Raw genomic sequence first — 14,085 nt, forward strand, 5'->3', positions numbered from 1 at the left:
CATTGTAACATCTCTCGTCCGACCGATGTTACTGCAAAACAAATCTGGTCCTGTACATGTAAATATTAATAGAGAATGCTGATGGAAATTAAAGTCTGCTAGATATTCTGAAAAGCATGTCACAAGGTATAGCAGGATTGAGAAAATGGCCCTTTCATATATATTTCTAACATATAATATACGACCTACGAAAAAACCCTCTGTTTTTCAAAGAGATAGAAAATTAAAGGATATTCTTTACAGAGAAAATTATCCTTTATTTGCTGAAAGGCGAGTCCGTGCTGAACACTTATCAGTAACATTCCTTTGGAGGTTAGAAAGCATCTTTTTTTGTTAGGGTACATATCCTGTGTGCATCTGAATGCTTGCTCTGATATACTGCCTACCACAAATCTACTCTATACAGCACAATTTTTGTATCATGTTCATCATCTTAATAGCCAAGCCCCTTTCAGATGTACATTAAGCAACATGACAAATGTGTGTCATTTAAGAAATCTGCTGGCCAATGATGGAAAAAGTGAAGAAGTTAGAGGAAAAAGCTCCACATAAGTATTCATTTATGACACAAAAAGAGCTTTTATTAGATGTTATGGGATTAAGTACTGAAAAGACAGGAAATGGAAGAATTACAGTTGTTTGTTTAATCTTAATTTGCCACACTGACACTTGCTGATAAACTTTGTATCTAGGTCTTGCTTGACTGCAGTGTGGCACCAATGAGGCAAATACTTTACCAACAGTCTTCCACTATTGGGTCATATATAGTTTTATTTCCTGCTTGATACCTATCGCATTCAGTGCACACAATATATAATGCTCTGTAAATCAAAGGTATTTAATCTTCTCCTAAGCTTCTTATAACTATTATGTCCTAGTTACTCTATGCTATTTAACCCTGGATTGGATGACCAAGAGTTAAACTTCTCACGCACTTTTCCCTTGTCATTAGGGATCTGAATGTTTTGCCAGCCACCTTCAATGCGTGTCCATAGTATCACTGTGGGATGAATTTTAATGTTTCAATTTGACAGACAAAAAAATGGAAAACTAGAAGTATCTGCTGTTTTTTTCCTGAAATGGCAGAAGCTGAAATTAAAATCTCACCTAACGGCACAAAGAAGGACTCGTTCAAAGGATTACAGTTATACAATGATTAAAGCTATTATGGGCTTTTTCTTCTTTTTTTCCTTGTACTTAAAAACCTAAACTCTGTAACAGTTTCCATGAGTCAAGCTAACTTAACACAACTGACAAGGAGATATGCAAAACTGAGAGAGTGTTGTTTTCTTTCTCCACTAAAATGTGTTTTAAGCACTAGTTAATAACTTTAGAAGCTTCCAGGGCCAGAAGCAACTTTTGAGTGCTTCATTTTGAAGCTGCAAACCTTATGCCCTACCAATACAAAAATTTCTTCGTTTAGCCCTGAAGCATTATCAGATAAACTGTGGCTGCATTTGTTTTTTTATGTATAAAATGCTACCAGTGACCCAGGGCTGAATCTCCAGAGAGATTGGGCCTTAGGCAGGTACAATTCTATTGGAAATTTCCCATTTGAAAGCAAAAAGAGGAAAAGTTATCCTGACAGGCCCATTAAAATAGGTAAATGTGTAAAAATTCTCCAGGGTTTGGACTATTCAATGAAATCTGGGTGAGACAGGTTAGTATCTCCAAGGCAATGCTATGCTAAGTACTGCCCAATGGAGCTGCCCCAAGGGATCACATGGATACTCATTATCTAGCTATATGTAGAGTAGGCATGCATGTCTCTGTAGGCATATTTACCTAGAGCATAATGGTCATAAAATTAGGAAGAAGTCAGTCCCTAGCAATTCACATTTGAACCAAGAATGAATCTGCAGGCTTACTGCTATTTAACAAAGTGCATAATTTCACTCTTACTCAGAAACTGTTCTACAGAAATTGGCATCCTTATTACTAAGTTAATAGAAAAATCCCAATTGAACTCCACAAGACTTTTTTTCCTATTATAGTAACACTGCAGAGCTCCATTTAGTAAAAATGAGTGCTTAAACCTTCTGACAATTTCTTTACTGAACTTAAATTCCACTCCAAGAATAACCGTCTGTGAGTCTGAAAGAAGATGGGCTTCTTTATGCCTTGAAATGCACAGACTAGGAATGTCTTGTGGTTGAGCGGTGGCTGTAAACATACAACAGAAATTCTGTGTATTTGGGAGAGCTTCTGCTCTGAGATGAAATCCTACACCCAGTTTCAGTGGGAATTTTGCCACTGAACTTAGCATGTCCATGGTTTATTCTGTCCTTATTCGGGAGATGGCAAATTAATGAAATATAGCCACAATATTAGCACCTCATATCTTCATAGCAGGGCAAAAAGCTATGAAAGAATTACAGCATTTCCCTTTTCCAATCAGGACATGAATGCCAGACAACACCTGCTCTGGTGTCATCCAAGACCTATACCTGCTTTAAAGACATAAGTGCTGAACTCCACAAGAACAACAAGAATGGCTTCATTATATACTTCCACTCAATGAGAGGATTCTGACCTAGATGCATTACCAGTCTTCCTGGAAAACGATTGAGTGCTTGGTTTTTCAGCTTTTGCCGGTCACTTAACACCTGTCACTGGAGCTACAATCTTACATACTACCAGTCCAAATAAATTTCTATCAAAGCACTGCTGAAAGTTGTAATTACATACAGATGTGCACGCGCGATCTAACTTGGCTGAGTGGAATTCAAGAATTCAATGGCTTTAAAATATTAACAGAAATTCATACCACCCCCTTCCCTGTCAACTCGCCTCCTCACACAGTGTCCTCAAACTTGATAGCTAACTTATTATAATCAAGATACTCTTTACTTCTTCCATAGGCAAAATCCTGCCTTTTCTGAAACTAGAAGAGAACAGTAATGACAAAGTGAGTTATTGTCAAGATGTGACTTCCACTGCAAGCATAACTTGTGACTGATATATCCTATTGTTATATTTCTCAAGAAGATCTGCAATATTGTTTAGTCAGTGACATGAAAAATGTGCCCTATAATTTCACAGTTCACAGCCTTTCATTCTGGGTGCTGACATGGTTGAAATCATAATGTGGCATAATATTGTTATGCAGGATAAAGACAGAGGGTCTAATTAAACTCCCCTTAAATGTTACATTCATCCTTATTAATCAAGAATTTGGGAGTCCTAAGGTAATATCAAGGGAAGTTAAAATTGGTTTCTATGGCTTATTTGATTACATGGAAAGACAGATTCTCAGTTCTATCATCTATAGCTTTTATATCAACATATTAAGTATGATTTGTGCCAACAGATGGAAAATTTTAGGAATATGATCTTCTGACAAGTATTGTCAGGAGTGATAAAGTCTGGCTTCAGGTAGCTGGGTTCCCTGCAAAACTGTGAATCACTGGATTGAGAATTCCTGGGACCCCTGCTTCAGGTGGTCTTTAATAATTTAATTCAGACACTTCTGCTATTTCAGAGACTAATCAAAGAGAAAGGGATTAATCTTTTTTTCTCAGGAAAGAGACACTGTTCTTCAGCAGAACTGCCTCATTCTGTCTGGGTGAAAATTTGCTTTCTGCTCTATCTTCTTTTCTACTAGGGGAGGATAAGGAAAAAATAGGTGCTACAGCTACCTGCTTATGTACATTAATCTTTCCCCCAAACCTTGGCAACTGCTAGGAGTAAAACAAGCAGTAAAACAAGATGTTAGCATAGACAAGACAAAGTAAGTATGGGAGTTCCCACACCTCCCTGCAAGGCAAAAGCCGGCATAGCAAACTTTAGCACCAACTGCTTAGATGGGATTGCCCTTAAGCGCTAAAAATTAAGATATACAAAAGCAGACAAGGAGACAAGAGGCCTAACATCTGCCCCAACACAGAGACAGAGAACATCAGTAAGAAGAGGGCAAAAAGAAACAACGGGGGAAACTTAAAGGTGTTCACCATTAGGAAAAACACTAGAAGCAACTGAGAAATCAAGGACTCCTAGGGACTCTTCGAGGTGCTAAAAGGGAGGTGTTGACAGGTTGGCTGTAAATTAAGCAAGCCAGGAAATGCCTATGAGTAATAACAGGACTGAATAACAGATTTGGGCAAGCAGACTAGCAACATCTGTTCACTACTCTGAGGAAAAGAAGGTCTTGTAATAGTATAGGTCTGATATTGAGGCTGACAGAGTTGAAAGTGGCTTTCCTGAACGGTCAGCGTTAGATACTGTCCACAGCTTTTTTAGGACCTGGCTTCCAGATTTGGCAGATGTTTTAATTCTCTCAGCACTGGGATTTTACTCCAGTCATTTATTCTCTTCAGTCTCATCTCAGTAGTTCCCACCAGAGACTTCTTTTTTACCAGCTGCTTCCTCCACGTTAATTCAGACTCAGTGATATATCTGCACAGTGCTGGCCAGCTACAAATCATCTTCTGAACACGAAAAATGGGGCCCAATTTTACTCTTAAGCCATTATCACGCTTCCAGAGTTACATCAGTGTGGTCATGGGTATGAGAGGAGAATAAAGGAGGTACAGTACCACTCCAGAAACGATTTTCCTTCTTTCCCATCTTGCTGTAGGCCTAAAGAGTTTGCTGTACGGGGAAAGAGGGATTTGTTTACTTTCTTCAGTGAACAAAAAGTGGAAGTCAGTTTGGTCAAACAATGACCAAACCCCAAAAAGACAATGCATTTTTTCATTAATTTTTCCCTTCAGATATTATGATAGTAACATATATATATATATATATATCACAGTGATTACCTACACAGACAGCATTAACACATTCAAGAAACAGTTTCAGTAAAAAGACTGTTGTGTAGAATACTGTTGAGCTAATGGTTGACTAGCGAGTACCTCCAGTTATAGGTGGTAGTTGTGTAGCATGAGGGAATTGGCCAAGTTCATTCTTTCAGAAGTGATTAAATCTCTCCTTTTCTGGCATTGCCTGCTGGATACACCAATACACTCAGCTCTCTGGAGTTCGGTTTCTGTGTTTCAAAATTTTGCAGGAAAGACAGAAGAGGAAAAACTTTTTGCTTCAAGCAGATTCCCTCACTACTTGGCTTTCCTTCTAACTTAAAAGAGAGAAAGGAAAAGAAAAACAATGTGCACTGTCCAATATACAGCAACTTCAGATCTAGAGATGCGCTACAAATTCCCAGTGGCTGGGTTCAGGCAGGCTGTAAATAAAACTGCAGAGCCAACTTGAGATGCTCTTGGGTGTAACTTACAGTGAAAAACTCTGGCGCTGCATGCTGAGAGCATGGCTCAGCCATTCATTTATAACAATACAACTATTCTTCTGTCTGCACAAGGAAAACAAATCTCCTGTTGTTAGGAATCAAAGACAAGTACTTCAGACTCTAGGAGACATAGTTAACAATGACTAAGTGTGTTACTTCATAAGCATTCACTCTTTAAGACTTTCTATCCCTCTCATTATACAATACCTCTGTAAGTGATTGTAGTGTAACCCAAAAAGCAAGTTTATTGACCTCCACCTGCAACAAAAGTGCTTTAAAACGGCTTGATGTGCAACAAAGTATGCAAAATTGATTCCTTAAGTGTTTGTGAGGAATGTGATTTGAAGCCTTATCCTTGTTCAGAGGGGGTTCAGGATCTCTGAAAAAATCCTGGCAAGAGACATGAAAAAGGCTTTTTGAATTGTCTTTGCAATTCATGGCTTATATATTCACTGCATGTAAGGGTGGTGACTGGCAGCAAAGAGAAATAACAGAATTAAACTTGCTTTTTTCCAGCGAATTCTCCTTAGTTTTCTCAAGTATTTGAGATTTGGAAGAAACTCACTGAACCATAAATCCCACTTCAGTGTAATCGCAGCACTACTTCACAGAATTTTAGGCAGTCATCTTTTTTTTGACAAAGAGTATGCAGATCATGGTTGCCATCAGTAAGAGTCTGGAACATTTCCACTGACTTCCACCAACTCCAGAGGCACCGACCCTAAAGTTACGATGATGTAATCTAAAGCAAAACGTGGCCCAGCAGGGAAAGTTCCCATTCCCAGAGTCAATGGCCAGTCCATTGTCCAGTGGTTCTTGGTAAAATGACAAATAAACAAACACGATTGCTTTTAATTCAGTGTCAGGTTCAGCCTTATCATCCCCGTGGCCTGATGGTCAAGGATGAATCCTCATTAATAGATACACTTAGTTTGCAGTATAGAAAAACGCATTTTATGTAAAGAGAAACAAAGTCTATCCACCTTTCAGATAGACCAGTAGCTGTTATTTGGAAATGATGATGATAATAAATATGACTTTGCTCCCATTTCCAGACTAGCAGAGCTGTCAGACGCACAGCCAGTACGATGGCAGTGCTCTAGCAGTTGAATGTCCACACTGTGGGTTAACAGGCAGATGGGTAGCTGGATCCATCACAGGCTATTCTAATCTGAAATGATTGATCTCAAATGGAGATTTACTGGTTTCATATTTGTGTAATTCCACTAAATTAATGATACGGGGATATAAGGAGACCAGAATCAAATAAAAGGATGCCAACTTCCAAGCAAGAAATTGACTTTCAAATTTCTACAGTTGAGACTTCACCACTAAGACAATATACCCATGCCTCCAAAAGCCACTTATACTATGTGGGGTCAGCTGGATTCAGGTGCAGATAATAAAATTACACACACACAGGCACACACGCACACAAACATACATCTTATTTACGTATATTGCTTCAGATATTTTTGGCAGTCTTTTCGTATTCCCATGAAACTCGCTGCAGTTTGGGTTCTAAGTTTTCCAGCTTCAAATACTGCATTTTAATTCTACTTAATGAATTAGATATGCTTTAGAGCTATAATAAACTTTTCTTGTGAAGATATTTCTGAAGCATTTTGTCACATTGCTTACTGCGAACAAATACCGCAATAATATATTTACATAAATAATTTAAAATCCAAGAGCACAGTAGGTAATAAAAATATATTGCCACGATAAGCCATGAAACCAGAGAACAATGTCGCTTTAATTAAAAATTACAAATACACTGCAGTAAACAACTTATTTACACGTAGTTAAAAGTCTAACTATTGAATATCCTGGACTTGTTGAATCCAAAAAAGGGAAAAATACTGAAACCAACCTCTTCACACAGACAAATATTGAGGACTGTAACTGTGTTTAATTAAGATCTACTGTTAATAATGGATTTCAGAGAGTGAGGTGGTTCTTTTAATTTCCCAGGGTAGAAAATGTTATTAAATTTGGCCTTTAACTTCTCATTGACATGTACACTTGAAACTTCTGATTAAAATTTCAGAGGTTGGGAAGAAGCACCCAAAATTAAACTCTTAAATCTGGCACAAAAATAACAATGATCCCTGATTAAGAAATCAAATTTCAGAAACTTCATTACTGTTCTATTAATAAATTGTTGGGTTATAATTAAAATGGGGCCTGCTGGATTTCTTTCATTTTTTAATTCTAAAAAAGTTGGAAACTGTAGAGGGAATTACATACTTTTAAAAAAAAGAAAAATAGGTTAATGAATCTAAGAAATGGGATCCAACTTGAACAGCTTCCTTTTCTTTCTGGGAGTGATCACAGCTGAACAAATATCTTACCTCCAAAGATATGTGTTCAGGAAAAACCACTGGTTCTGTCTGCTCCTTCCTTTCTACAACATCCATAGTCCAAAGCTCACTATGCTCATTGCAGACTTTTCATAAGAAATCACAGATCTGGGTATAGTTGTGAAAGCCAGTGTTAACCTAGTTTTAAACAGGTACAATTTAGAGTAAGATTAAACTTGATGACTACATTATTTAGCTGCTCAATATCAGCATTTGGTTCTTATTTCCAGGATGATGCTTCTACCTCTACCTTGAGTTTCTTTGAAACGTTAACAGCGGTAGATCAGAGAAGAGCTGACACCATGAAAGTTCACCGCTAATCGTGTGCAGACAAATAGCTAGAGCTCAAGGTATGTGCTTTTGAGTCTCACGAACACTTGGAGTCATATTTTTTTCAGTGTAATACATTTTTGCCAGCTTGTTTGAGCTTTTAAATGAAATTCTCAGCCTGCAAAAACACTTCAAGCTGAAGAATAAGAAAGAAAATTGCTTCGAAAGTACAGCTGTCTTCAGGAATTTTTACAAAGTAAGCTACGTTTTTCAAAAAGATAAGTAATTTGAATCTGATTCAGATATGCAACGTTCAAAGAATAAATTCAGCCTAGATGTGGACAATGGCACAAATGGTTTTTATACACTATTCATGGTTCTTGAAATGCATTTATGATGCTATATCTAGTAGAGTAACTAAATTTCCTGATTACAAATAATCATCAGCCCCTCCTACAAGGTTTATATAGAAAGCTATCTAAAAATATCCCTGCAGTTAGACATATCTCAGTTGTTATAGGTTGAAAATAAAAGAAAGTAACATTTCTAATTCTCTGTTGTTCTTTTGTTTGTATCCGTCTGCACATTTTGAACAGATACATACTTTATTGGGGGTGATGTACATTGATCACACAGCAGACACAATACAAATCTGGCATTCACTGCTGCTTGCGGACACAAAAGTTGCTTGCTTGTGGTCATTGATATTTAGTGTATTATCTTGTTTAAAAGTCTGTATTGTGCCTGCTTGGCCTTTATTTTACCAGTATAATCAGAGTAAGGACTCTGATAATACAATTTATAGCAGCTTAGCCTGAGAACCATGTAGTTTGGTATGCATTCTCTATAAAAGTCCTGGACCTAGGCCGAAACTCTAAATACACGCCTGCCTGTAGGAACTTACGGGAAAACGTTTCGGCCAGACCCAGACTAGTGAGTAGCTTTGGTCTTTATACACGCCATTTTACACTATCCTTAATTGCAGATGCTGTTCTCATAATACTAGTCTTCCTTTTTCACTGCTAGTAGCCTTATGTTTCAATAATACCTGTCAGTGTTAAAAGCATCTTTTGAAAATGCTATTTTATACTTCCCTGTTATTTTAGCAAAAGGAGATAGAGGTAGTCAGATTAACCTTTCTTGAATCATTCCACCATTTCTCAGACTTCCATTACCTTTGCATTATTTTCTTCTAACCTACACAGCCACTGCCTTTTACATAGTTTCCATATATGATCATGCTTAATTCCCAACCCAATCTAGCTTATTTCTGCTCTTCTTTTCTGCACATGCAGGGTAAAAAAAGAAGAACCTTGCTTTCGGCTACAAACCTTCCAGGTTTTGGCCATGCAGATATGGTAAAGCTTCTGGGAAAATTCTATTTAGATTATGAGCTAGTTATAGTCAAGATTTGAGAGTTCCTTTGCAGCCAGCTGTGAGATGTGGTGGACTGCAAAAAGTCTTTATGTTACTTAACTGGTTACACACAAACCTTAAAGCTAACTTGCAGTTTTCAGTGACTCATTGGTACGTCCTATAATTTCTGTGTCAATATGGTTAGGAAAAATTCACCAAAATCAGTAGGTCAAGGGGAAAAATTCAGATAATAGTTTCTGGGTTGCTGGTTTTGATAACCAAATCCTTCTATTTTCTTGGCTTTTCTCTTTTAGCATCACAAAATCAACTGTTACATTAATTAATATGACTTTTCTTATCTCCCATGAAAATACACAAAGTTATGGAGAACTTCAATAATTTTGTTTCTTAAACTCAGTCCCAATCCCAAAGGGAATAAATATCTTTTCCCTACACAAGCCAGGTTCTGAATAATGCTGCTGAGGGTCATGTTGCTGTATCTGACAAGCAATAGAAACTCCATAGGTTTTCCAGCCATAGACATAAATTTGTGTGACCACAGTGAACAAAATAGGGAATCTTTGGAGCAAAAACAAAAATTCAGAATAAAAATGCATCCTGTGAATAAATACATTTAGAAAACAAGGGGAATGACCTATGCTAAGAATCATCCTTCAGATAAACTGATATTTCAATGGCAGAACTCAAAGGCATTTTTGATAGAGAAAACCTCAAATATTTGTACTCCATTAGCTAGGTATTTTTGAGGTGATGCAGAGAATTGGAACTTTTAATTATCTGCCTTGCCTTTTTCCTCCTTCCTTGGAGATCAGCACACTCACCTGCTTAAATTCACCTTCTCACTATTTGAATCCAAGGCTGTCAGTGCGGTCCTTTGCAGTGGCATGCTTACTAACATTTGTTACTGACAAGAGAACGTCTTCAAGATCAGTAGCTTGCTTTTTTTGTAGAACAGTATGTATGTCAAACCTCCCTTAAAAGAGCACAATCACTGCTAAACAAACCTGTGATAGTAGAGAAATCTACGTCTATGGTATAGATTGACAGCGCACATCGTTCAGGCAAAGCTTTGAAGTCATTCTCACAAAGGTGTTTATGCCCTTTTATATACATTGATATCTACGGGAAATTAGACTCACAAGTAAGAACAAAAAATTAAACACAGATGTAGATTTTAGTTGTAGTGCCTAACTTGCAATTCTCAAATGCTGAGAAAAGCTGTCTGGAAAGTCAATTTAGTATTAGAATAGAAAGTGGTTGATCTTTCATTTTTCAACACATCTAAAACCAAAACACCAGATCAGGTGGATCAAAATATAAGATGATGGTACCACTTAATACCTAGGTTTGCTCTTTGCGACATGGCACATGTGTGGGATTATATTATCATAGCGCAGGAATAATAATTTACTTCCATCTCTCTAGGCAAGGCCAAGTCTTAGCTTACTGTAGCTTCAGTCTTTCACTGGGAAATATTTTTTCACCCCTTGAACGTGGATGTATGGTCATTATTTCGCTAAGGGACGTTATAAACAATCATAAACTGACTTAAACTGTATGTAAAACAGATAAATTATTTCTATACACATTTTCAATTTTTACACGTTTTCTCTGGCTCTACATGAAAGAAGAGGAATAAACGAGCAGGTTAAAGGTAATTTTGAAACACTATGCAAAGCTATGTCTATTGCTTGTCGATTGTTCTACTGCAGTAATTTCATAGCCTGGAAAACTACTGCCCACTGTCCAATGCAGTTCTTTGTCTTCATCAGACTGAATCTCTTCATTGCAGAAAAAAGAAAATGGCCACTTCTTATTATGTAGAGCCCAGACTAATTTAATTCTGTACTGGCAGGCAAATTCTCAGGCACAAAAGACACACTCACTTTCTGATGGATGAAAATTAGAGGGTACTGCACTCACCTGATAGTCTGATGTTGCAGAGTGTCTGGATCAGTGGCATTTACTGTTAACACAACACTGCCAATAGGGATGTTTTCTTGTTTTGTCACTGTCATTGGGTTTGGGTGGAAAACTGGGCCTTCATTCACATCCTCAACAGTGATCTGAACCGTCGCCGTGGAACTGGGGCCATAGGCTATGTCTGGAATCAACGGGTCTTCATTTTCTACTTTGATCAGCAGCGTGTGAAACGCTGAAATCTCATAGTCTAAAGGCTGTAAAACATATCATAAAATCAGAGTGCAAGGCGCAAAGACAGTACCTAACACTTTTTCCTTGTACCCCACTGCAAACTTGCAGAAGATAGAATTAGCCAGAAAGGCACAACGGCATTCATTGCGTTTGATACTTGGTCAGAGTTTAGCATTAGGCACAATGGTAGTTATAAAATTCATTGAAGATAATGAACATAATGGAGTTAATGAAAGATGGAGATGTCCCTCTATCCAAGAGCATATACTTTTTTGCCATAGCTCATACAGGTAATTTAATTCTCATATATACATGCTTATTTATGATGTAACGTGCATTTAGCTAACAAATCAGTCATACTTAATAGCTACTTAGAATAAGTAACATAAGGCTAATTTCTCAACTCCTACTTGAAAACAAAAGTACCAGCATGGAAATACATGCCATTTGTCTTAAGAACTGAAAATACCTCTTCTGAAGTCAATCAGAGAAAATTCTGGTACAGGCAGAAACCAGGGCTATTTTCTTTTTTTTTTATTAAAGTGTGAGTTATAGGATTATCTTCATACAAAGACAGGCAATAATTTTTTTCATGAGACTTTAGAAATGTGGGACCAAAGACACCTCTCCAGTTCAGTCTGAAGCCACGTCCCTTACTTCCCTGGTATTTGCATCTGTGTTCTCTAACCAAGAACAAAATGGGGCTCTTGAATTCTAATCGTACCCTCAGTGACAAACAAAACTTTGTTGTAAAGTCTCACTATTAATTGTGATGCTTTCTGCAAAACTAGCTGTTATTTAAGCACAATGGCAATGTAGTTAGCAACAGGCAGGTCCTTATGACTAAAGTAGTAAGGTTACTGAGACAGAAGCAGGGTTTATGCATATTATTTGGACAAGAGCTGGTAGCCAACTATATATTTTTGAGTAATTTATCCTTGCTGTGCCGCCTTTTATGCAGTAAATCCAGTGGGTGCACTTTACAGTACTAATATAGTACAACAGAAAATTGTTCTTACTTTGACAACAGAGAGCATTCCCTCGTTAGTCTGGGGATTGGTATGGATTTCAAAACTCTGCCCTGGATTTCCATTAATAATGGTGTAGACAGCTCTCCATGCTCCGGTTGCTGGGTCATCTCGGTCACCAACGGTTAAGTTTACTATTACACCTGTGACTCCCTCCTTTACTGTGGCTTGAAACTAGAAAAAAAATGTAGAGGAAATTGTTACTATTTTCAATTAATGACCACACACACACATGCAATATCCAAGCCAACATTAATTATTTACCACAACAGGAGAAAGATGTAATCCTTGACTGAAACTGAATGTTATAGGCTCTAAATAATACATTCTCACTCATGAAATACAAGGTAGCACATTACAGCTGCTCTCATTTAATAGATGGCAGATAAGCAGCGATGTGATAGGAATCAAGCTCTGGATGGTTCCGATCGCAGGACGACAGTTCATCTCGTGTTACTGGAAAAGTGAATCCTGAAAGAATATGCATGTAGTGTTCCATAGGTGCATATGCTATCAGAAAGGGAACTATACTCATAGCTAAGCAGAAGAGGAAGCTGATTGGTATAGCCCCTTCTTGCCCTCCAATGTACTGTTATTTACAAATAAACCAGTTTTGCATTTCAGACTAGTATTTTCATAAATTACCCCACCCATATTAATTTTTCACTACACTGTCGTCAATACATAAAACATTTTTCACAAAAAGTGTTCCCATACCGTTTTTTGGAGGGGTTGCTCTAAAAGACTTAAAAATAATTGGACCTCATGCTACCACTTTGTCTGCGTAACTAAAAGTCAGTGTTACTTTCTTTTTTCAGTGGAAGAATTTTTTATGACCTTGTGAAGTTTATTGCACTGCTGTACTATTCAGCTAGCCAAGCCCTATGAGAAAATTCTAATTTACTATCCAGACAAACAGTGTATAACATCATTCTTATTTATGTAGGAAAAACATTAAGCAAACCATTGAAAAAGCTTGTAAGGGTCAGACTTAATAATACTCCTCACCTTTCAAGTACTTGAGGCTGACGTGCTAAAAGCACCGTATATAAGAGTGATAAGATAATACCTGCTTTATAGGTGGATAAACCAGAATGATAACATATCTAATCCTGAGAAGTGCTGAACATCAGCAGTACCATTATAGATCATTAGGAAATCTTAGCATTTCTAGGGATTAAGCCTTCAAAAGTCCAAAATTACAAACTTTAATGACACAAATAGGGTTTGCCATACGTGCACTGCTTAAAAGCTACATTGTCGGTGACAATATATCACTCAAGGGCAAAAATCCCTCAAGTGACTTCAAGACCTGAATAGACTAAATGTCTTTTGCTCTGTCTTATAGTCATAACACTACAGAAGATTTTGTGAGAATATTGAATCCAGAAAATGGCATTTTATTAATATATAGATTTCACAATCTGGACAAATAGTAGGTGAAATGGATTTCCTCATAGTAAAATACAGAGGAGACAACTATGTCTTTTCCAGTGTTCAGGTATCTTTTTTTCCATTTCATCCAATAGATTTGACTTATGTTTCCAACCCCTTTTTCAATTTAGCTGTATAATTTGAGTGAATGCATTCGGTTCAAGCTTTCCAGCCTCAAACCTGATTTTATAAAAGGATGACATTAATGATTGGCTAT

The 14,085-nt window shown here is 37.3% G+C and overlaps 1 protein-coding gene across 3 annotated transcripts in view; it reads right to left on the bottom strand.

The window, feature by feature from the left end:
• CDH13 (cadherin 13) overlaps positions 1 to 14,085 on the bottom strand; it is a 540,036-nt gene that overhangs the window by 75,660 nt on the left and 450,291 nt on the right. For all 3 annotated transcript variants that reach the window (XM_069793368.1, XM_069793367.1, XM_069793366.1), the window contains exons 9-10: positions 12,426 to 12,608; positions 11,176 to 11,429 (exon numbers count right to left, since the gene is read on the bottom strand). In XM_069793368.1, the coding sequence (XP_069649469.1) occupies positions 11,176 to 11,429; positions 12,426 to 12,608 (437 nt within the window). The remainder of the gene's footprint in view (positions 1 to 11,175; positions 11,430 to 12,425; positions 12,609 to 14,085) is intronic.

The sequence above is a fragment of the Haliaeetus albicilla genome, chromosome 10, assembly GCF_947461875.1.
Source record: "Haliaeetus albicilla chromosome 10, bHalAlb1.1, whole genome shotgun sequence".
NCBI lineage: Eukaryota > Metazoa > Chordata > Aves > Accipitriformes > Accipitridae > Haliaeetus > Haliaeetus albicilla.